The sequence below is a fragment of the Coenobita brevimanus genome, chromosome 103 (assembly GCF_032717465.1).
Source record: "Coenobita brevimanus isolate Jiangsu-jjx chromosome 103, ASM3271746v2, whole genome shotgun sequence".
Lineage (NCBI taxonomy): Eukaryota > Metazoa > Arthropoda > Malacostraca > Decapoda > Coenobitidae > Coenobita > Coenobita brevimanus.
In genome coordinates this window covers 32,766,576-32,792,823 of record NC_137056.1, presented here as the reverse complement: position 1 = coordinate 32,792,823, position 26,248 = coordinate 32,766,576, and the positions used below count along the sequence as shown (strand labels likewise).

The 26,248-nt window shown below is 43.8% G+C and overlaps 1 protein-coding gene and 1 non-coding gene across 2 annotated transcripts in view; one reads left to right on the top strand and one right to left on the bottom strand.

Moving 5' to 3' along the window:
- LOC145415667 (uncharacterized) overlaps positions 1 to 26,248 on the bottom strand; it is a 547,996-nt gene that overhangs the window by 492,391 nt on the left and 29,357 nt on the right. Inside the window, exon 4 of the mRNA XM_080284883.1 lies at positions 11,432 to 11,596. Coding sequence (XP_080141009.1) covers positions 11,432 to 11,596 — 165 coding nt within the window. The remainder of the gene's footprint in view (positions 1 to 11,431; positions 11,597 to 26,248) is intronic.
- Positions 21,643 to 21,761, top strand: LOC145415818 (5S ribosomal RNA). The gene has a single exon (XR_013900126.1). It is a non-coding gene; the product is annotated as a 5S ribosomal RNA (ribosomal RNA).

Here is a 26,248-nt window from a genome sequence, read left to right as displayed (position 1 = left end):
TACCAAAGCGTTTATGCAAGCTAGAAGCTGCAACTAGAATAAGCTTAATTATGGAAAAATGAAACACAAGTTTACATTACATTAAGCTCGAGAAAAAAGAAGTTAAATTTATTGATTACAAAGAAATAAATTTAATGTTACATTTCAAAATGAATTCAAAATAAAGAGATCGCACTCACTCACTCACTCAAAAGCTAGACTCTTAAGCCTAGGAAAACAACATGCGGCGCACCCGGCCGGCATGTGAGGGAACAGCACCTTAACTAAACTCTTAAGTCTAGGAAAACGAAAAGAAAATACTGGTCAAAGAGTGGACTAAGCAGATGACTGGGCGTCGTTACTGGAAGGACACTGCACTCGCTTAAGTCTCTCACCTATCACAGTATGTGGAAATCAGGAACGGTGGCACTACGCTCTGGCCCAACCTGGTTTCGTGGCGCTCAAACCTCGATTTACTAACTCGTGGGAAAGAAGGGAGCACTGTGGTCACATTTCTAACGGCTAGAATGAGCGAAACACGCCCAAAACAAATCGCTCAGCGGAAGCGCTAATGTCTCACACAAAGACGATCACTTATGACAGTGAAAAAACTGATTTGAAAAGACTCCCGACCGAATGAGCGGTTAACTGAACGATAAACTGGGATTCCACTAGAGTTCGCGGTTTCCCACAAAAGCCAATGTCACTAGCCAACTCGTGACATGAGCAACAAACCCCCACCAACCCTGTAAGTAAATCCGTATGGTCCACATCCAATTGATTATATTACCACACTAAATGACCAAGTATCTAAAAACTGTACAAGGACAACAGGGCTAACGTATTACAGCATGAAGGCCCATCCTTGATATCCCAGCATGCAAATGAAAGCTGTTCTATAATGGGAAAACAATATGTCTGACAGAGGTGCAGACTCTCACAGACATGGTATTCAAGTTGCTGGAATCCTGGGTCCACCACATGGTCTTAACCAACTTCACAAACAATTTTTGTTTTTTTCTTTACTTCAACCTACTCTCTTCTTAAGCACAGAGCTACATAAAAAAACTAGAATGCCTTGAAAATATCTCACTATCACCACTACCATCATCCAATATAACACTCCCCAAATACAGTATATACACCATGAGTTGGCAAATCTGTCATCATGGCCATAACTAGGCATTAAGTCACAAGGCTTGGGCCTGTTTTTCTTTTTTTTCCATATTCTCACATAATAACCATTATAAGAATGAACATTCCCATGTTTTGAATAAAACCGACTGCTGTTAGCCAAGTTAACTGTGTAAGATGTTAACTGCTATTTAGGATTTAAGACGTATTAACCCCTAAATACTGCAATTCAATCTGGCTCGTCTGCCACTGGAGACGCAATTCGGGGGTGTTTTTTCGACTTTCACCAAGGCGTAAATCAATATGTTCTGGCTAAAGAGGAAGAATTTACACATCTGACAGCGCAATCAGCATCCCTCCCTAGGCCTAATGGTTACCACACAATCGAGGGTCAAAGTTGAAAAAAAAAAAGACAAAAAATAGCTACCCCAAAAAATTTTTCGAGAGCCCCCATAGTTTCTGTAACTAACTACAGTACAAGCTCAATCAACCGGCATCCAATGCATCGGCACATCTGCATAACCGGAACACAAATTCGATCCAGCATGGGGTCGAAAATATTCCGGATACCGGTCGTCCCCCTATAATTCTTGCTTAGTTCTGTACAGTACAGGATAATGCAGTGTACGCAGCTAAGTTTTCAAAATTATTTTGGCCTGAAACATGTGCTAAACTTTTCTTTAAAAATTTTTGGTAAAGTATGTGTTAAATCCCCTCCCCCATACCCCTACCCTTCCCAGCCCCCTACTCGTCATTCTTAACTGGCAGTTACATCTCTAGCTAACCTCATACTTTACACTCATAGTCACATTACTAATACACAAATTTAAAACACTAGGATATGTAAAAAGTATATAATATGACTATGAACATGCTGCAGCAAGAAATTAATGCATTATAACATTGACAATAAAACAAAAACGTTAACAACACCCATCCCAGGCCTCAGGCGTTGGGTGTTTGTGTGCGTCTGTGTCTGTACCTGCGTGTTTGGATGTGTTTACGTGTGTGTGTGTGTGTGTGTGTGTGTGTGTGTGTGTGTGTGTGTGTGTGTGTTTGCAAAAGAGTGCACCCAACTGAGGGGGCCTGAGTTTTTTTTTTTTTTTTTTTTTTTTTTTAAATGTGGACGACTCTGGGCATAGGCTTCACAGCCTGATTTCAAGGCCCAGTAGTCCTCCTACGTACCGCACACCTCTACATGTCACCACTTCGGCGCTAACACCCATCGTCCATACTGAATACATGCTAGGGCTGTCTCATACAGGACTGATGTATTGGTATTAGCGGGGGTATTTTTACGACATGTCGGCGGGTCTTCTGGTAGATCAGTAAAGTCTGATTTTATGAAATTCAAATCCTTAAACTGTTCCCTGCCTCAGCGGGATTTGAACCCAGGTCCGTCAGGACTGCAGGCCAACTCTCTACCGACTGAGCCACCGTTGGTAACATTTTTGTTTTACTGTCAACGTCATAATGCATTAATTTCTTGCTGCAACATGTTGATAGTTATATTCTTTTAACATATCCTAATGTTCTTTGTTTGTATTAGTAGTGGGACCAAGAGTGTTAAGCATGAAATCAGCTTGAGATGTAACTGCTAGTTAAGAATGACAGGTGGGGTGGGGGGTTGGGTTGGGGTATGGGGGATGGTCAGGAGCTGGGGTAGTGGCGGGTGGAACTCGTTTCGTCCCCCCCTCCCCTCTTCGCTGGGTATTCTGAGGTACGAAGGGGGAACCCCTGGGCAGATATTAGTGAGCATGAATGTACCTATACTGCACTGTATCTGCCTATCTATCTATCTGTCTATCTAATTGCCAGACGCCATAATCCCGTAAGGGATGGCCATTTGACTCTGGGTTATTTGTTTTGCCAGGAGGGGCACTAACCCTCCACCAACCCACTGGTTGACACGTAGGGAGCACGTATGGTTTGGTTATATGGTTACCACCCAGCGCTGTAAATGGTTTCTTGGCATACAGGAAACCATTTGGCTTGTCACTCAATGTAAAGCCACCTGTAAAGGAAAGAAAAGCAATAAGAAGTGACAAGAAAGATGCGAGAAATAGGAAGAGAGGAGGGCAGGCACAGAAAAAGAATGAGAAAGGCAAAGGAAGAAGTAGGCAGCACTACATACGTGAGTGGATGATGGTCGCCACCACCTACCACTCACTAATACTGAATAATGTACTTTATGAAATAAAGTTCTAAGTTTGGTACTATTTCATTTGTTTGACCTCCCAGAAAATTTCTAAGAGTAACAATCAATTATCCAGAATCCGGAATGGAAGAATTCCCAAACATTCCGGATAATCGAGCTTTTACCGTATATCTATTACTGAAATAGGTCATTGCAATATCATATGTCAAACCATGCCCGAGAACAGGTGTTTTGGGGTGTGGGGAGATTACTTGCTTTTGGGGAGATAAAGTACCCTGTGAGGAGAAGGTTTGTAGGTATGGAGGTTGGATAAAACCATCATTTCTCATCAAAGCAGAGCACTTTAGTTTGTTCTTGACCAACTACTATGAAAACAGATATGTATGTACGTGTGGGGAGATAAAATTCGATCGGGGAGAAGGCACACAACAAGTACTCTGAACCTTGGGAGATCATTTACGGTAACAACCAATCTGGCTAGTTGAAACAAACAAAATCTATGTGATTTAGCATATCAACCATGCAAGCAGGTGTATTTGCGGGTGTGGAGAGATAATTCACGTATGGGGAGTAACAGATGTATCGAGGTGGAGGGGTGGTGGTGGGAGGATTGGGCTGGGTGGTGGTGGGCGGGCTGGGGCTCAGATGCCTATGATTGCACGTGTTTGTATGTAAAGAATAGTATACCAAAAAGCATTTATTATGTTTAGGTGAGGAAAAGCACAGGAAAAAAAACAAACAAACATCGAGGCAATACAGTACATATAAAGCACGTGTACATGTGTTGGGGGTGGGAGGAGTGGGGGAGGGGAGGCATGGGGGGGGGGGAAAAGCCAAGCTGCGTGCTCGCTATCGCACAATGGTTTACTGGGGGTAGGAGGGTAGTATGGGGCTGAAAGGGAGGGACGGGGTAGGGTGGGTAGGGTGGGTAGGGGTATACAAGGTAGGGGGGGAGGGGGGGCTAGAAGGGGATGGTATGGGCCTCATGGTTGGGGAAGGGGTAAACTTCGACTAACAATGTCCTACTGGGGCGTACAAAGGGGTGGGAGGATCTTCAGAGAGGGTTATTACGTGACAGATGATGAAACATTCAGGCAATGGATGGGCCGAGAGGGGGGATGACCCCCCCTGCCCCCAGAGTAGCTGGATCACCCAACCCGAGGCCGGAGGGGTTAGTTCTCATTGGCTTGAAGGGATATACATCACAATCGGGGCAGTGCAATGTGCAGGCAGTTTTTTACAAGGCGCGCTATATTGTGATTTGGCTGAGAGGGCTAAAGTGGTCAACATGTACACTGATGTGCTTCGGAATTTAGGGTTTAACACAACAATGACAGAAGCTTTCCCTGTGTTATGTAAATTTATTTGGCATTAGCCAGAGATCAAGTAGTGGGGACAGCTGCCATTATGTAATCAAGACCAATGCATGAAGGCATGTTGGTGCCTTTATAAACAAAATGATTAGTCCAAATAAAATACATACCAGCAAATCATCATTTGTCATTTAAGGTTTAAAGTTGGTAAAAAGATTAAAATCAAAACACAGTAACAAACATCTCAATCTTTTAACATTACAAACTATTTCCTAACTCATTTACTAAACTGCACTTTTAAAGTTTTTCCATCCATCCATCCATCATCCAGTCCCATGTTGCCCCATGAGGAGCATAGGAACCTGGGGCTAGGCAAGTTAGTCCTGACATTTAAGATACCGTAAAACGCCATAACTTCGGACGGCGTCCAAACTTCAGACATTTCGCAAAAAAATGTAATAATTCAAGTTTATTGGAAGAGAGTGCGATATTTGCAAAAAATAATGATGTGGGTAGGTAGGGTAATCCTCTAAGACTATTATGTATTAATCCTATTAAACTAGCTTGAATATGTGTGGGTGAAAAAAATTCGTGAATCCATTGGAAAAAATAACTGAATTTTCTTACCCTGCAAAACTTTGTTCACACAGAACAAACAGTTTCAATTGTAAAAAAAGTAAACAGTACGATTATATGTAGAAAAGTGCTGTAAGTACTGGGAAGTAAACTGTTTCAAAATATATGCATGGATAATCTTGCTATGCCTGCTTTAATGAATACTTCTTTATTTTGCAGAAAAAATTCCTAACTTCGGACAGACAAATTATTTGAGCCAAATAAAGTCCAAACTTCGGACAGACAATAATATTAATGGTAAAGTGATGCTAATTATATAAACAGAAAAACATGGCTAAAACAGCGAAATCTCCTATAAAGAGGAAAAGAGCCTACACAAGTAAAGTGTCCAAAAGTGCCCTGGAAAAGGCTAAAGATGACATAAATAACAAGAACATGAGTGTGCGCAAAGCAGCTGAAAAATATAAATTAAAAAAGAGCACATTACATGATTACCTGATACAAAAACATTGCAAACAAGTGGGACGTAATACTTCATTGAGCCATGATGAAGAGTTACTGGTGTGTCAGAGAATCCTCACATTGGCAGAATGGGGATTCCCACTCGACAACTTGGACTTGAGGATGTTAGTGAAAGCATATTTAGACAAACGAGGGGTTGTTGTGTCACGATTCAGTAACAATGTACCTGGTGTTAAATGGGCCCATTCCTTCTTCAAGCGCCACAAACAAACCCTTAGTAGACGATTGTCCCAGAATATAAAGACTGACAGAGCCAGAGTGACAAGAGCCATGCTAGCCGAGTTCTACAGTAACCTGAAAAAATCACTAGAAGGTGTGCCTCCAGAGAACATAATAAATTTTGATGAGACCAATCTTACTGATGATCCAGGTAAAAAGAAAGTCATAGTGAGGCGGGGCACTAAATATCCAGAGAGAATCATGAACTCAACAAAATCCTCAATATCTATTATGTTCTCTGGAACTGCATCTGGTGTGTTACTCCCTCAATATGTGGTGTATAAAGCTATCCATCTTTACGATACCTGGACTGAAGGGGGCCCTCCTGGAACACTATACAATAGGTCCTCCAGTGGATGGTTCGACTCGTGTTCATTCGATGACTGGTTCCACAAAATTATCCTCCCCTATGCTAAACGCAAGACAGGTAGAGTTGTCATTATAGGAGACAACTTGGCAAGCCATGTATCACCCAGTGTTATTGAGTCATGTGAGAAACATAATATCTCCTTTCTTCTCTTACCACCTAACTCCACGCACTTGACACAACCTCTCGATGTTGCTGTGTTCCGGCCTCTAAAAGTGCACTGGCGTAAGATCCTCGAGAACTTCAAGAAAACTACTGTTGGTAGGCTGATTGCTTCATTACCTAAAGACTGCTTCCCAGCACTACTGACCGAACTGGTGGATAAAGTTAAAGGGACCATTGCTGACAACCTACGTAGTGGGTTTAGGAAGTGCGGCATTTATCCTCTTGATCCACAGAAATCCATCTCAAGACTTCCAGAAGATTCAATCCAAGATACAGCTGATACTGGTACACCAGGACCATCTACCAGTACTGCCTTAGACAGCTCAGTGTTGGAATTGTTGAAGGACATGAGGCATGGAACCAGTCAGTCAAGCTCAAGTCCAGCTATAGCGAAACCAAGGCGAAAGAAAAGGTTGAATGTGTCACCGGGCATGAGTATTACTACAAGGGCACTACAAAATGAAACAGAGAGCCAGCATGAAGAGTGTGAAGTTGATGATCCACAACCTCAGCCACTGAAGCCACAAGAGGATACAGCAGAGATAGCAGCACAGCCTTCCACTTCCACATCTGCACCCAACCATGAAGCACAAGCATCTCCCCTGACAGTCACCTCTACCCAGATTATTGGGGATAAAGTTGTTCCCTCAGATTGGGTAGTTGTGAGGGTTCCCTTTGATACCAAAGACAGATATAGGCATTATATTGCTATCATTGTTAAGGTAAAACCAGAAATACATGTCAGGTTTCTCAAACACGTTCAGGGTACACCTCACACATTTGTATACCCAATGGTTGATGACAGCAGTGACATAGACAAAGAGGATATACTGAAGGTGTTACCAGAACCAACACTTGACCGAAAGCAAAGGATGATTTTTGATGTAGATGTGAACCTTTGGCTTAAGTAATGATAATAATTTTGATATAGATCTGTAAGATACCATAGTCAGTACTACCAGTACCAAAGTTATTGCCAATAAGGTGCCTTAACCAGTAATGAGGTTTATTTTAAAGAAAAAAGTGATACTATATATTTAGTTACAGTATTTTATACTGGCAGTTAAGGAATAGTTTTTTGTACTGATGTACTACAGTTAATATGTTCCACAGTGCCTTCATAACATGTGCCAGTGTGTGCGTGTGTCTGTTGATTTGTGTGTGTGTGTGTGTGTGTGTGTGTGTGTGTGTGTGTGTGTGTGTGTGTGTGTGTGTTTCTTTAGAACCTGTAAGAAATGTTCAACATCATATTATTTCGGTATGCATTTGCTGAGTCAATGAGGTAGATACTTGATAATTAAGTGAAGTTTTGTTTAGGAAAATGAGGACAGTTCCTCTTACAGTTTTGGGTATATGCAGTGCATTTTTATTTTATTTTTTCATCTCAAAAAGTTCGTGAATAGTTCTTAGTTCTATTTACGGCCAGAATACCTCACTACAATGTGATATGATGCAATTTAATGTGTTATGAAATTACGAGCTCCAAAAAGAAGATATTTTGGGATACTTCTCTATATATATGTATAACTCTGGTCACGAGTGCCCAATATTTTTTTTTACATTTTTTAAAAACTTCTCAAGTGTCCGAAGTTTGGCCAGTGTGTCCAGAGATTGATCCCATTAACCATTCTCATGTTTAAAGGGAAAATACATGGATGTCCGAAGTTTGGAAAAGCTGTCCGAAGTTAGAAAATTTGTTCCTAACTTCGGACACTTGAAAATGAAAAAAAAAAAAGCACAAGTTTACCTTGGCTAATTTTTTTAAATATATGGATTTAGTAGGTACTCTCCCTGGCTACCACATGACACCAACAGGAATAAAATTGCACCATTCTACAAGGAGTTATTCATTAAAACACATAAAAAATGTCCGAAGTTATGGCGTTTTACGGTAAGAGTGACCAGCCTTGCTCCTCCTTGAGTGGCATTACGTGAGTAAAGAAACCCCAACCACCCCTTTGATATAAACCTACACAGATTCAATTTGATTGAACTAAGCACCTTAATTACCCACTAAACCACCAGGTACCATAATTTGGTTATATGGTTACCACCCAGCATAGTAAATGGTTTCCTAGTGTACAGCAAACCATTTGGCTTGTCACTCAGTGTAGAGTCACCCATAAGCAGGAGGAGGAAAGTTTTCCTGTTAAATATTTTATACTGTGTTCTTCATTAGCTGTTACATTAACTTTTTCCTTGAAACTTTTTACCTATACAAAAACAAATAAATGAATAATAATGTCTCCCAACAGAGAGGGTTCTCCCTCAGTGCAAAAGGGTCCTTGTATCCAGCATGTTAGGAGTATAATGTTGTACAGTACGACTCGTCATCAAAGGAGGAGGCTATTCATAACTCAAACATACAAAAATGAGAATGATCTGACAGATATGCATCCTTCAATGACAGGCTGGGGGGAAGGCAGGACTGCAAATGATGAGATGAGTAAAGAGGAAGAGATGCATTAGTAATGTGATAAGAAGGCACAGCATAGTGGTATGAGCACGTGGAGAGAAAGAGGAGAATGGGTGAACAGAGTGAGAGGCATGAACACTGAAAAAAGAGGTGCAAGAGGCAGATGAAAATGACTTGGTATGAGGTAATAGAGTGCGAACTCAGAAATGAGGGACTGAACTGGGAGGCTGCCAGGACTGAGCAGTGAGGAGGGAAGCCATTAGGTGACCAAGGCTGACGCATCCAAGCTTGTTGGAGCCTTTACAAATACTGTAATACGATAAGATGGCCCTAATTCCCATACACATATTTCATGGAATGGTCCACTTGACTTCAGTTCCAGCTAATAAACCAGTTCTTATTAGTCAAGAAATACAGAAAGAAGTTGAGAATGCACCACCACCAACATCACTGCTGCTGCCACCACTGCCACCACCACCACCACTGCCGCCACTGCCACCACCACCACCACCACCACCATCATCATCATCCGGACCTCCTTTCCCACACTGGGGCAGGGTAAGGAGTAGCAGCGTTCCAACAGCAAAAGTTTGCTCAAGTCAATAGGCCATGCTTCCATTCCCTCATAATTCAAGCCCACAGAATCCTGGCTCCATCAGATAGGCCAAAAAATTTCACCATATTCTGTAACTTCACATGTACTGTACTTACCTGACAAAGCCAATTCGAATGCAGTCACATTAAAAAGGGATGCCAAATCCCTGGTCATGTGCTTCTTTGCACAAAATTCATCCAGTCAGCTCAATACCTTGTTAGTCACTTTGCCTCACCAACTTCCATACCTCTCTTCCTCACACACTCATCCACCAAATCCTTCCAACTTCTTCTTGGCCTACCTCGCCTCCTTCCTCCATCAAAGTCACTCAGATACATCCTTTTGGCTACTCTATTGTCCACATGACCATACTATCTCAGTACACTCTCCTCAATTCTGGTGTCCACAGACTTCTTCACTCCACATCTCTCATGAATCACATTATTCCATATCCTATCCACTCTCTGTACTTCACATACATTCCTCTGTGGTCCCATCTCCACTGATCTTACTCTTAACTTTCCATTTTCATGCCACACCATAGTCTCACAGAAGTAAGTTAAAGTTGGCATTAACATTCGTTCATGTAAGCCTCGCGCAGCTGCAACTCTCAAGCCTCTGTATCTTATCAAGGCCTTCACAGCACCAGCTACTTTCCTTCCCAGTGTCACCCCATTTTCCACTTCTTCTGCACATTTTCCTCTCTTTTCTATCACTGTATCCAAGTATTTGAACTCTCTCACCAATTTTAGTCTCTCTCCATTCACTGTAACATCACCCTGGGAATCAACTTCTCTCTTAATAACCATCACTTTACTCTTTTCTACATTTACTCTCAAGGCACAATGCTCACAGACATCTACAATATCCTGCACTAGTCTACCAAGCTCTTGTCCGGTATTTGCAGGTAGCACTGCATCATCAGCATACAACAAATTTGAGATATTCCATCCATCACCACTCATTACCATAATTATAATAACAATAATAATAATAATAAACAATAATAATAATAATAAATAATAATAATAATAATTAATAACAATAATAATAATAATAAATAATAATAATAATAATAATAATAATAATAATGATAATTTGATACTCTGTTTGTCAATAGTATAAGTTCTTCCAAAGGAATTCATTAACACTTAAAGGGCATCTGTATCATTATATGACATTATCCATAAACATTGTAAGCTTTATCTGCAAATGTGGCAACAAACTAAATCCTTAAAATACAGACTACATAAGACTGAACTAGGGCATCTTCAGGTCACCAAGTCAGAATCGAAAAAAGTCACCAGTGTTTCCCTTCTGGCACACCCTGGTCACATTAAAACACCCAAATGTAAAAGCTATGGCATGATCTATGACCATTACTGTTAACCTTATATATTCCCACACCCTTTTACAGCAGCAAGGAATACTATGACAGATAACACTGCACAACCATTCCTTTCAAATTTTTCTTTGACGGAGACATTATACTGCCTCAAAGACAATATTCTGGCCTTTTCCTCCCTTAAAGGCTGCCTTGGATCCATCTTATATAACAGGAAGAAAAACTGACTGCCACCTTGCATGCAAGTCCAACTAATCCTTAGCACCAGTTTCTGGACACTCACAAAGGCCCTCTTCCAACTAGATCCATGAAGTGACTGCAAGCTGAACTCACCTGCACAGATTGTGCATACTTATGCGATGGCAAACATCGTCAGAAGCTGACAGCTGCCATTTAGCAATGGTAGCACAAAGTATGGATGTGCTGCCTACTGGGAAGTTATGAAGTCAGATTATCTTTTGCTCCACTGTACAAGATGTGTTAAACAACAGGAATCGTTAAGCAGCAATAATACTCAAAGCCGGGAGTACTGTACAACAGAAATGGATGGCCAAAGCAAGAGTAAATTGATGCAAGACCAATACCAACTATATAATACAATGAAAATTATCATACAATGAACATGATGAAATCAATACTCACTTTCTTTTGCTTCAGTTTTAGCTCCAGTTGAGCTAGTGAAGATGATGACTCACGAGATTCCTGTTCTTCATTGTTGCTTATGTTGTGTGTAGAGGTATCACTTGCTGATATACTGACGGAGATATTTTTGGATGAACTTGGACTTCCATGTTCACTTGGTGCACTCTGAGAAGGAACATGAACCATTACCATAAAAGGTATACTGTACATCACAAACTGCAGTGCATTACAATAATCCCAGACACAAACATATATGTCTTCAATAACACTCTCTTCGATGTAGTGCTAAATCCAGGTGACTACTTACCGACAAGATAAATAGTTTCCTGGAACCGAGGAAACTATTTACTACACTGGGTGATAACCAGGTAATCAAATAAATGCCTGTTAGTTTACTTGTAACTGGTTATGGCACTGCAGCTGAATGTGGCAATTGCATACAAAGGATGGTTGGGGTTTACTGCTCCCATGATACTGCTGAGGAACATGTAACTGGTTTTATACATCTTTGGACTAAATAGCAGAGCCATGGGACCCTATGCTTCTGCAGGGGCAAGAATGGACTAGATGATAGAATAACAGACAGGCAGACACACACAATGCAAAAAACTGCACACTTCAACCACAAAGTCTGCAACAAGTACTATCCCTTAGATCTACCAATCTTCTCCGACCAGTTTATACAGACAGGTGTTGATGCTGATATACTGTATCTGGTAATCCCTAGTTCACACAATCATACTCTCAAAAGACAGCAAAAATTTGGCTGCTTCAGTCATAATGCACCCACAGACCTTTTGAGTGGTTATGTTGAAGAGCTACTTGTGTTGTGAATGAGGTACATGAGGTAATGTATTGTATTTTATCAGATAAAAATATATAAGAATATAAGAAGCAGAGTGGATCATTATTGGTTGTGCTTTGTATTAGTAATGTTTAGGAAAGGATGATAACTAAGTATATTCTGATAAAGTGTACTTACACCACTGTGAAGTGAAACATCAATGGAACACATCTTCCATTAGGCTGGCCATTCAATCTATTGGTTGCATCATATTATATCGTCTATAAAGGGTCCAACATGCTTTCATGCATCGGCCCGTGGTCAACTAATGGCTGCTCGATCTCTGGCAGCCTCCCTTATTCTGTCTCTTGTCCCTAAGGTCGCACTCTATGACCTCATCCCAGGTCTTTTTCAGTCTGCCTCTTGCAACCCTATCCTCAACATTCACACTTATCACCTTCTGCATCCAATCGTCATCCTCCATCCTCTCAACAAAAGCCCAAACCATCCCAGTCTACCCCTACTCTCCAGAACACCAAATATATGCAAAATGTTCCAGCCTTCCTCTCAACTCTTCAATCGCAATCCTTGTCCCGCCAAGGCCTTGCATTCAAGGATGCACTAAGCATCCATCTAATCATTGTCATTTCTGTATGTTTGAGCCTACAAATACCCTGTTCCTTTACTGCCTGGGTCTTACTAAAGTACAGCATTACACTCCTAACACATGCTGCATTCAAAGATCCCTTTAGCACAAAGGGAAAGCCTTCTCACGGTTAGGAAGGGCAACAGCTCCCTGAACTTCCTTCAACCATTCCTTACCCTAGCTACAGAACCCGGCCCAGCCCCACCTCCAGCACATAACATGTTCCCCAAATAAAACACGTGAATGAAGTATTGCCATGCACTACTAAGTCCACTACCGGATGATAACAATACCTATGTACTGTGTATACAATGTGAGTATGATAGCAATATGCATGTACTGTGTGCACAATATGGGTATGTAATGACCTTGACCTTGGGAGAAGATGGCTGGTTGTTGCATGCAACACATCATCATGATATGGGGAACTACTGTGTGAAGTTTTACTAAAATCTGTCTGTGCATGTGGAAGTTACAGAGTGGACACAAATGTAGGTGTGGCTGTTAAGTATGACAGCACCCGACCTTGTCTGAGCCACGAGTATGACCTTGACCTTGGCAGTAGATGGCTGGTTGTTGTGCACGACACACCATCATGGTATGGGGAAAAATTGTGTGAAGGTATATCAAGATCTGTTCAAGCACGTGGAAGTTACAGAGCAGACACAAAATTGCAGACAGACTGAAGGATGCACTGACGGAACCATGCAAACCTCTAGCCCCTGACTAGTTTGACCTGCAGGGGACTAAAAACTCCTCCATACACTCAAGAGACTAGACTCTCCAACAAGATCAGTTCTTTCAAGCCTCTCCAGTAAGATCAATTCTTTCAAGCCTGACAATCTCTACATACTCTCCCCAATACACAGCACACACATAATCAACCTTATTTTGCAGCATATCTCTAGTACACTACATCTCTTATGCACTCACTTATAATAAACACTGCACAAGATAGGGATAGCTATCACATCTACTGGTAAAGCATTTGAGACTGTGATTAATAAACACACTGTTAAACATCCTATCTATCTATCTATATTGCCAGACACCATAATCCCGTAAGGGGTGGCCATTTGACCTTGAGTTATTTGTTTTAGGGGGAGGGGCACTAACCCTCCACCGACCCACTTGTTGACACATAGGGAGCACGTATTGTTTGGTTATATGGTTACCACCAAGTGCTGTAAATGGTTCCTTGACTTGTCACTCAATGTAAAGCCACCTGTAAAGGGAAGAAAAGCAATAAGAAGTGACAGGAAAGATGGAAGAAATAGGAAGAGAGGAGGGCAGGCACAGAAAAGGAATGATAAAGGCTGGGGAAGAAGTAGGCACCACTACATAAAGTGAGTGGATGATGGTCGCCACCACTGAACCCAACAATTTAATTAGCGATAGAAAGTACAGGCTTTGTCACGAAAGATCAATTTCGTTTCATTTTGTTTTTGAAGGTTCCAACATGGTTGCATGCATTGGTTTTGGCCACCTGATGGTGGCTCTCCATGCTGCTCGATTTCTGGCAGTTTCCCTATTCAGTCACTACCCCTGAGGCCACACTTAATGACCTCGTCCCAGGTCTTTTTCGGTCTACCTCACACAACCCTACCCCAACATTAACACTTCTCACTCTCTGCACCCAATTATCATCTTCCTTCCTCTCCACATGCCCAAACCATCTCAATCTACCTCTCCTCAATGCAACACCAATACACCCCAGCTACAATGACTGTCAGGAGGGACTGTAGGTATATGTTATTCTGGCAGGGAAGTGTAGATGGATATGGTGGTGTGGACGTGCCATTTGAGGAGAAATAGGTGGAGTGTGTCATGAATGTAACGACAGTGAATAAAAGCACCAGTGAAAAAACTGTCAGGGAAACTCATGATTTCAGTTATATTTGTGTATGCTCCAAAGGCTGGCCTGGATAATGTAGAAAAAGACATAATGACTTAATAGTTTTGGGTGGGAACTTAAATGGTCATGAGGGTGAAGCAGCACAAGTATGAAGGGGTACATGGAGGATGTGCATATGGTACGAGGAATGTGGAAGGGGAAAGGATACTCGAACTCGGGGAGGCAATGAACATCACTGTGTACAACACACATTTCAGGAAAAGAGAGATGTGCAGTCCACCCTTGAATGCAAGGCTGGGGGGGGGGGGAGAAGGCAGCTAGACTTACAATGGAAGAGTTGAAAGGAAGGGTGGGACTGGAGTGTATTGCTGTAGTGATAAGGAGGGGTAGATTGAGATGGTTTGGGCATGTGGAGAAGATGGGGGATGACAATAGGAGCGTTCACAAACTGAGAAGGTACCAGTGATTGCCAGGTAATTTAATTTGGAATTCGGTCAACTACTCCCGGCTTACTCTCAAATAGTTTCTGAAATCCCATCCACGATATTTAGTGCTGAAGAGTACACAAATCATTCAATAATGTAATTACTGGTTATTATACCAGTCTTCTATATACAATAAAAGTCTTTTAATCTGAATGGCAGGGGACTGAGGGTCTTTCAGACTACCTGCATTGGATTTTTTGGACTACTGGGTGGGACCTCTGAAAACATTAGAAATTTGTACACACAATCACTAATTTCTGCCCAGGGGTGCCCCTTTCCTACCCCTATATACCCAGGGAAGAGGGGAGAGGGGGACGAAACGAGCTCCACCTGCCTCTACCCCAGCTCCCAACCCTCCCCCACACCCATAACCAATCCCCACCCACCATTCTTAACTGGCTGTTATATCTTAAGCTGATTTCATGCTTAACACTCTTGGTCCCACTACTAATACAAACACAGAACACTAGGATATGTTAAAAGTATATAACTATGAACATGCTGCAGCAAGAAATTAATGCATTATGACATTGACAGCAAAACAAAAATGTTAACAACGGCCACTTCAGCCATCACTTGGTGGGTGCACTGCTTCGCGCATGCACACACATACATACATACATACATACATACACACACACACACACACACACACACACACACAAAAAAACATGCTTAGACAGACTGACACACACACACACACACACACACACACACACACAAAATCAAAACACACAAACACACACGCACGCAAGCACCCAACACGTGAGGCCTGGGATGGCCGTTGTTAACGTTTTTGTTTTACTTTCAACTTTATAATACATTAATTTCTTGCTGTAGCGTGTTCATGGCTATGTTATAAACTTTTTACATAACCTAGTGTTTTATCTGCGTATCAGCAATGTGACTATGAGTGTAAAGTATGAGGTTAGCTTGAGATGTAACTGCCAGTTGAGAATGACAGATGGGGTGGGGGGTTGGGTAGGGGTATGAGGGAGGGTTGGGAGCTGGGGTAGAGGCGGGTGAAGCTCATTTCGTACCCCCCTCCCGTCTTCCCTGGGTACATAGGGGTACGAAGGCGGCACCCCTGAGCATAAATTAGTGATTGTGAGTGTACATGATCTAATATGCCAGCCCCCGCTGCCGGACCCTCCACACCGCCACAGAGCCACAGCCCTACCCCCATCCCAGGAGGACACCACAGTGGGCCAGGTGAGTGTGGGACCGGCCCAGTACAAGACGGGCGCCGGGGGGCCCCGACCATGTGTCCCTCTTCCCCTCAACCTACCCAACCACGACATCGCAGGAATGCGTCATTACTTCTCAACCAGACCAGCCCTCGGCAGGATTGGGGTGGGACTTCACCAGATATAGTCCCAGGCAGCGGCGCGGTAACGGCCATCATCCGTACCAGGGAGGGAACAGCCATAGTATGTCCCTCAGCTGTTTCCCCCTGCAGCACTGCGGTAACGGCCATCGTCCGTACCGGGGAAGGAAGGGACATCGTACATCCTTCTGTTGTAGCCACATCTGGTGACCGCCTCGGCGAGTTAGCTATTGAGCGCTCGCCGACTGACACAGGAAGGAGGAGTGGGAGCGTGACGACGGCCATCATCAGCGTCGGGGAGGGAACGGCCATCGTACGTCCCTCTAAGCCGACTCCGTTCCTTCTTTACCCCTGCACAATTGTTGACTCTATACAGGGATTTTATCCACCCCAGTGTGGAGTACAACTCTCATGTGTGGGGAGGCTCCCCACATACAGCTCTTCTCAATAGGGTGGAGTCAAAGGCTTTTCATCTCATTAACTCTCCCCCTCTTACTGACTCCCTTCAACCTCTGTCTCTTTGCCGCACTGTTGCATCTTTATCTCTTTTCTATTGCTACTTTCATGGTCACTGCTCCTCTGAACTGTCTGCATGCATTCCTCCACCTCTACAACGGACGCATAGCACCCATCTAGCAGCAAACTCTCACTCCTTTTCTGTCCAACTCTCTAATGCAAGAATTAAACGTTACTCCCAGTTCTTCATTTATGCAACAGGTCAACTCTGGAACTGTCTCCCTCTGTCTGTATTTCCTGCTTCCTATGATCTCCAGTCTTTCAAATGCAGTGTGTCCAGGCATCTCAAAATGAATGGATCTTGAATTTGGCTCTCTCTTGTATTTTGTTTTTCTTTTGGAAGGAACAGTTTTGCGAGCTCGTTGCCTTTGGTTCCTTCTTCCTCAAAAAAAAAAAAAAAAAAAAAAAACAAAAAAACCCTCCTCGTACGGGAGTAGCCCTGGAGTCGGTGAGTTAGTTATTGAGCGCTCACCGACAGAAGAAGGCAGGAGAGGTGGAGTCGCAGTAATGGCCATCGTCCGTACCGGGAAGGGAACGGCCAACATACGTCCCTCATCCACCTCCTCCTTCAGGAGTAGCACCATGGTAACAGCCATCGTCCGTACCGGGGAGGAAGCGGCCACCATACATCCCTCATCTACTTCCTGCAGGGCAGGCAGAGCCGCGGTAACGGCCATCGTCCGTACTGGGGAGGGAATGGCCATCGTACGTCCTTCATCTGCCTCTTCCTCCTTCGGAAGCAGCGCCGCGGTAACGGCCATTGTCTGTACCGGGGAAGGAACGGCCACCGTACGTCCTGCTGCTGCTACACCAGAGGGCTGTGGAGCCGTGACGACGGCCATTGTCGCGTCGGGGAAGGGACGGCCATTGTACGCCCTTCGTCCACAGCTCTCGGGGTTTCCCCAGAGGGGAAGGTCCCTTGTGCGGCCCGCCCTCCACCTCTGGGCTGCGTGGGATGCCCATCTCTCTCTCCCTCCAGGTGTGGTTCCCCAGAGGCGCTGCCATTCCAGGAGTGGTGGCGAGGTCCTGTCGCTGAAGGCGAGGTCTGAACCCTGCACCCGGCCCCTGGACGACGACGGTTCCTGACGGACGTCCCGCAGCCAACCCCTGACGGCGCACCAACCTAAGGGAGGTCGCAATTCCAAGTCTCCCAGGGCCAGCCTGCAGACCCCAAGGCGGGACCGCTCCGGTCCCACTCGCCGTCGGCCCTCCGCCCGGAGTGACAGGCGGCAGGCCTGACTCCTGGCCCTGTTCGGCCCTAGTCCTGAGGGCCACCTACCAGGTCAAGGCCCTAACAAGGAAGGGCCTCCCTGCACCCCAGACCAGACACATGCCCGGGTCACAACGCCCCCAAGAGTGATCCAGTGCCTCCTACAGAAGGACTCTCCGGAAGGCCTCCCTCCTACTCCCAGGTGCTACCTCAGGTAAACCCAGGCCAAATGATACAGTGATGACGCCCTAACTCCCAGTGTCGTGTGAAAAGACTTAGTAGTGACAGTGACCTCCAGTGATACTGGGCAGTACCACAAAAATAAAACGCACAAGGGCAGCTACTCTAGTCAACCCTGAGTATTGTGCCTATAACTAAGCTCCCTAGAAACAGAGCAATATCTTAAGTGTGCGACTCGGGGACTAACTTACTAACAATAGTCCAGTGAAGTAAACTGTATAAGTGAACATCATCACAACTCTGTGCTATTCACCCCCACGCTAACTCAGGTGTAAAGACTGTGTCCATGATATGTTATAGTATTCAGTCTCTTGTCATTTTATCCCAATCATATCCATTGTACAGTCTCCAGCAAAAGTCGAGCGACCAGCTTGACGAGCAGGTTGGTATATGTGGCACCGCCGCACCCCCAGTTTCAGCCCCTCCCCCCTCCCCTCCCTCGTTCCCATTCATTCATCTACCCCCCCCTCCCCACATCCAAGAGCCTACTCACATTGTCTTAACCACTCTTTCATCATCCATTTGTCTTCGGAAATAATGGTTTTGTTATGATAACGAATAAAAACACATTACACAGTATTTTACTCCATAGTACTGTATAGTTATTTATACACCACGATCTGAACGAAGGGTAATATAAAACTGTAATATATTCGTTTGACAGTGAGGTCTTTAATCATACAATTTATCATTTTGACGGTTGTATCCAGTCAGTGTGTAACAGTAAACAGAAGGAAGCTATATGTTTGCAGGGGTCAGTGGTGTGCTCCTTCCCTTACTCGACGTAATCACTGTTACTTTACAAACTCTAGTATAGGTCATTACCATTAATTACTACTAATACCCCATATGTGATAACAGCAAAGTGTTGCTGATAAGTAAAACACAGGATCAGTATTATCTTGGTTATTGATGTCTTAATATATGATATTGGATAACGTTGGGCTACAGGGAATGAGTGACAGCTTGTCTGGTGGTTAAACCGCCTTTGCTGATCAAGCCGAGGCTATGACGTGGTTGCTGGCATTACCAGAGGTCAGTCAATATTTAGATGCCTTTCACTGCTGCTGACATTATTATCAGTATCAAGGTCAATTTCATACACAGGACAGCCAACAGTACAGTGAGCCGCGTGGTGTGCTGACCCTGCGCACACCATACAACCAGGGCCGGATTACCAGCTATAGGCAAAATGGCCAACTGCCTACCAGGCCATGGCCTGTCACAGGCCATCCGGACTTCCAGAGCGGAATAAATATACACTTTGGGAGTCCAAATAAGTACCATCACCCATCAGGCCATCAAAAAAGGCCATTATAGGTCATGCCAACATTTCACTGGAAATAACGGAAAAAAAGAGATTTATATGTTGCAGGCCAACCGTCTGCATTGCCTACCAAGCCACAGCATGGTTAATCCGGCGCTGCATACAACCAACCCCTGCCTTGCCTCAGCCATTCACTCCAGCAAGAGACCCACCACCACCTGATAACAATATCAAGAATATAACCTTGCCTTATATAGTTATAACTGCAATAGGGTGTAATTGGCAATTCACACGATTATAACACGATGCACAGTACTTCGAAAAAGGTAACCAAAACCTAAACTGGCCGAATTGATGATCTGCATAGTGACCAAACTTGTATCAATTGCGGCTTACGCTAATCAACATCATCGTGCCATACAACAAATAATTCAGTTTATTCGTTTTCAGCGAGAACATTTTCAAAAAAGGTTTGATGAGTTACAGTTCACACTGGTCAGTGTTACTTATAGCAATGTAACAGATGTAGCGGTCAGGTTAACCTTATGATTATTTGCTCTTCAACTTGTGTCTCATGTCTGTTACTACTTTCCTCTATCTCTGTGTGGCCATGGTTTTTCCCACTAACTATCGTCAGCTAAAACGTCAATTGCCTCAGAGAGGGACGGATGTTAACATGGACAAACGGTTTTGGTTATCTATCTATCTATCTATCTATTGCCAGACGCCTCAATCCCGTTTGGGGTGGCCACAAACAAATCGCCTCCAAGTCGCCCTGTCCCCCGCCATTTCACTGCCCTGCTCCCAAGTCACACCCCCCTCTCTCATATACCTCTCCACTCCATCCCTCCATCTCATCCTCGGCCTCCCCCTCCCTCTTCCCCCCTCCACCTCACTCACATACACTCTTCGTCAATCTTTCAACCTCCATCCTCTCCACATGGCCAAACCACCTCAGTGTGTCCTCATAATGCTTCCTATCACATCCACATCCACACCACAACGCTCCATTATATCCTCATTCGTCAGCCTGTCTCTCCACGTGACTCCACAGGCTCCTCTCAAATAACTCATTTCCACTGCTCTCACTCTCAACTTGTGTCTTTCCAACAACGTCCAAGCTTCACTTCCATACATTAGAGTTGGTATCACAATACTGTCATGTAGTAACTTTTTCACTTCCATGCTCACTTCCCTGTTTCTTATCACTGCTTTCAAAGAACCAGCAACCTTTCTTCCCTACTGTACCCTTTCAAGCACTTCACCCTCCAAACCTCCATCCTTACTCATCACACTACCCAAGTACTTACATGTACTCACATTTTTCAATTCCTCACCATCCAACCTCGCTGTACATTCACTGACTTCACCTCTCTCAAAGACCATCACTTTACTCTTCCCTACATTCACCTTTAGATTCCGTTTCTTACACACTCTCTCAAACTCATCCACCAAGCCTTGCAGCTCCCCTTCGTCTTCACTGAACAACACAGTATCATCTGCAAACAATGGTACAGGGAGTTTCCAAACACTATCCTTTCTCACCAGGGCCACTCCTACATCCACTACCCTACCTTGTACCTCTTTTATTACCCCATCCATGTACAGATTGAACTACCATGGAGACATGACACATCCCTGTTTCAACCCAACTTTCAAAGAGAAAAATTCACTTAGTTCACCATCCACATGTACTGCAGCCTTCGCACCATCGTACATACTCTTCACAACATTCAACAACTTCCCAACTACTCGATATATTCTTAACACTTTCCACAATCCTTGTTTATCCACCCTGTCATATGTTTTCTCCAAATCCATGAAAGCTGCATACAACTTCTTTCCCTTCTCTAGAAACTTTTCCACTAAAGATCTAAGAATGCCAACGGCCATGCCACGTTGAGTACACCGCTTCCCGTCCGATCAGCGAAGTTAAGCAACGTTGGGTCTGGTTAGTACTTGGATGGGTGACCGCCTGGGAACACCAGATGCTGTTGGCATCCCTACGTGTCAAGTGGGGTTGGTGGAGGATTAGTGCCCCTCCCTGTAAAACAATTAACTCTAAGCCCTTGACCACCCCGTTTGGGATACATGGCGTCTGGCAATGGATGGATGGATCTAAGAATGAATATCTGATCTACACAACCTCTTCCCTTCCTAAAGCCTCCCTGTTCTTCTCCAACTAATTCCTCTGTTCTTCCTTTAACTCTGTCAATAAGTATCCTACCATACACTTTTCCTATTATACTAAGAAGACAAACGCCCCTATGATTACCACACACTTCTTTTTCCCCTTTTCCTTTGTCTATCTATCTATCTATATACCTAGGCTGCTTCCCCCAAGGAAAGGGAGGTAGCCGAGACAGGACGACACACTCTCCATTTACTTATCCATTCAAACACATTCATTCGCATCTTAGCCCCAAAGGGGAGAACAGACAGATCCTCACCGCACCACACCGCACAAGGGTCAACTGCGCAATGCAATCAGTGACATCCGCAGCAGGGCCCAACAGCAGAACTGGTTTACCCCTGCCAGATCATAACAGACCCATCCCCTTACCCGCACCTGACCTGACTAGCTGATCAGACCAAATGCGGGAGAATATCCCCTCAGGGCTGCGTCATCACTTATTCGTTCACAATTTCTCTCTATTTATTTCTGTCACGCACAGCCACTCTTCCTTGCTCAACAGACATCCCTCTCGCATCCAGCGCTCTCTTCACACTGTCCATCCATCCTATTTGTGGTCTTCCTCTCAGCCTTACACCTCTCACATCAGATCTAGTTATCTTTTTCACCAATCGCTCATTATCCATTCTCTCCATATGCCCAAACCATCGCAACACCCTCTGCTCAACTCTACCAGCCATCTCCCGAACAACTCCAGTTCTCCTTCGCACTTCATCATTTTGCACCCGATCCATACGCATCACTCCACACATACTCCTCAGACACCTCATCTCCATTACATTCAAACTTTTCCTCTCTGCTACACCCATATTCCATGTTTCAGCCCCATATAACGAAGTCGGTACCACAACACCCTCATACAACTTCCACAACTTCTATCCTACTTATTTCTTCCTGCCTTCTCACCTCCCTCCTTCTCCCAGCCATTCTCCAGCCACTTATACTCGCATTACTTCCATCCTCTACATTCAACAATTCCTTAAAGTGTTCTCTCCATCTGCTCACTTTTTCTCCCTTCTCCACTAGTAATCTACCATTTTTATCTTTCACTCCCCTGCTAACTTCACTTCCACCCTGTCTTACTCTTTTCACCTCTTTCCAGAACATTTTCTTACAGTCCCTCCACTTTACACTCAAATTCCTTCCAAATTTCTCATCCACTCTCTTCTTACTCTCTCTTACTAATCTTTTCACCTCTCTCTTTCTTTCTACATAGACCTCCTCTTCCACCTCTCAACTTCTTCCACGCCCCTATTTCTCATCCATTCATTGTGTGCTTTCTTCTTTTGTGCCACAGCCTGTCTCACCTCTTCAGTCCACCACGCTGTTCCTTGCACTTCCCTCCGTCTTCTCTTCCTTCCACACACCACATCACATGCTGCACATATTTCTTCTGTAAATATCCTACACACACCTTCCACGTCTCCCATCTGCTCCAATCAATATTTGCCCAATCGTTCCTCCACTTCTCTCTTATACTCTGCCATTTTCTCATCCTCTTGTAACCTTTCCACTCTCCTTGCAACTACTCCTTCCTCTCGTCTTTCCCTTCTTCTATTCCTCCATCTTACTTGAATCCTAATTCTGGCCACCACCAAGTAGTGGTCAGAAAGTCCACTCCCCCGACCTCTAAAAGCTCTTGCATCCATTACACATCTTCGCATCCTTTCATCCACACACACATAATCAATCATTGCCTTCCTTTCATTCAGTTCACCACCCACCCTTCTCATCACTCGCCATGTATACCTGTGGATCATTTTATGCCTGAAGAGGGTATTGGCTATCACCAACCCCCTCCCAGCACAAATGTCCACTAACGCACTCCCATTCTCATCTATCTCAGCAGGCACACCCCACTCACCAACTATTCCATCCACCTTCACATTCCCTATTTTACCATTCATATCACCGATCAAAAACACTCTCTCATTCCTTCCAAACTTTTCCATGAACACTTCTACATTTTTCCAGAACTCTTCTCTCACTCTTCTAGCATGATCTTGAGTTGGCGCATACACACGCACAATTGCCCACATTTGTATTCCAACTTTCAACTTTACCCACACAATCCTTGACCCAACTGATCCATACTGTCTTATGCTCTTCTTCCATCTTTTACTCACAACTATACATACTCCTTCCTTTGCCCTCTCATTCTCACCTACTCCTGCACATATACCCCAACCATACTCCCATTCTCTCACACTTTCTCCTCTCCATTTTGTTTCAGTTATTCCACATACATCCACTTTCACACCCTCAAGCACCTGGACAATCTCTCTCTCTTTCACCTCATCATTCACTCCTCTTACATTCCATGTACCCATTACCAAGTCCTTTGTCCGGTCCTGGGTCGTCACCGTTTGGTCAGTCCTTGTCCGAGGCTTCTTGTTTGTTTTTTTAGTTAGTTGTTTTCCTGGGAGGGGCACTAACCCTCCGCCAACCCTTTTAGTCGCCTTTTACGACAAACAGGGATACTGGGGGAGTATTCTTGAAAAACCCCCCAACCCCCAGGGTTATGCAAATATTTAATAAGGAAGACTAACTGACCACCGGTATATTTAAGAACACAATTTAAAAGGATATTAAACAATGGGGTCAGACATTGGATTTATATGATAATGGAATGTTGTGGGTAACTGGGGAGTGATAAGGTAATCCTGTCAACACTGAGTAGGGCCACCCACCACCTTTGCTATCGGCCTGTTCCACTTGCCCTAAAATAACGTGCTATAGTGACAACAGTGAATGTTTTACAAGAGATCTGGTGTTTTAACCAGACTTACTCTGCATAGTTAAAGGCTACGTTCAAACTAATGTATTATAATCCACTATTGCACTGCATATCTGATTGAATAACATTTAGAAAATAAGGTCTTACTGTATACTGATCATTAAATGCTCATTTGCCATATCGTTACACTTAAATATCACTATTCTATAGCGGAGTGGGCAATATTGTAATGCACACTTCATGGTGATAATAAAGACGTGTTTATGAGCACTGGTGGAAAACACACACACACACACACACACACTATCCACCCCGGGAAGAGCCGTCAACCCCGGGCCCATCTCCCTCTCATGCCCCCACCACAACGTGTGACAGCCAGCTACCCCCCCTACTACACACACCACCGACCACTACAAACACCTACTTATAGCTTCCGACAGTTTAATGTTACACACTGACTGGATACAACTGTCAAAATGATAAATTATATGATTAAAGACCTCACTGTCAAACGAATATTTTACTATTTAATATTACCCTGCGTTCAGATCGTGGTGTATAAATAACTATACTATGGAGTAAAATACTGTGTAATGTGTTTTTATTCGTTATCATAACAAAACCATTATTTCCCAAGACAAATGGTTGATGGAAGAATGGTTGAGACAATGCGAGTAGGCCCTTGGGCATGGGGAGGGTTGAAGGTAGACGAATGAATGGGAACGAGGGAGAGGAAGGGGGACAGGCTGAAACTGGGGGTGCGGCGGTGCCACATATACCAACTTGCTCGTCGAGCCGGTCGCTCGACTTTTGCTGGAGACTGTACCTCAGTATGTATATTGAAAGGAAATTGATCCAAGGCAACAGATGTGTTAAAGTGTCCTGCCGAGTTTTTATGCCCTGTTCCTTTGTAAATGTTCTACTTCCGGTCTAGAAAGAGGACCCCGCTCAGTCGCAGGTGTCTTTGGCGCGAGAAGTCGATCCAAAGGCCACCAGCATAACATGATCATTAAATAAACACTTAAAAATTTATATGGGTTATTGTTTTACTCACCGGAAATGCATAGAAATGTAGCTGAATAGTTGCAGGCAGGTACATCCATGTCCAAGAGCAACTCCAAACCAGATAAATCCTTAGATAAAGCCCAGAAAAAAAAAAAAAAAAAATCACCTTAACAAATTTGGAGTACAGTAATCCCTCTAATATCCGAACGCCCAATATCCAAACATCCCCACTAACTGGACATAATCATCCTGGGATCCAATATTCCCAAAATGGGGCAAAAACCGCGAAAAATTCGAAAAAAAAAACTGACTTTTTTCCCACCAGTAATTTGAAATTTCTGCCTGGCGCTGAACAGCTGTTACACCATGGTCCCTTCACCCCTTCCTTCCTTCCCCCTCCCCCCTCCCCTGTCAGGGTTGCCATTTGGTATTTTTCATTACCAAGTGTGGGCCAATATGGTAATGAAAAATTCGTTTGGTAATGAATCAGAATAATGCATTACCAAATGGATTTTTCACATGTATTAGGATACACAGGATGGAGATGGTGG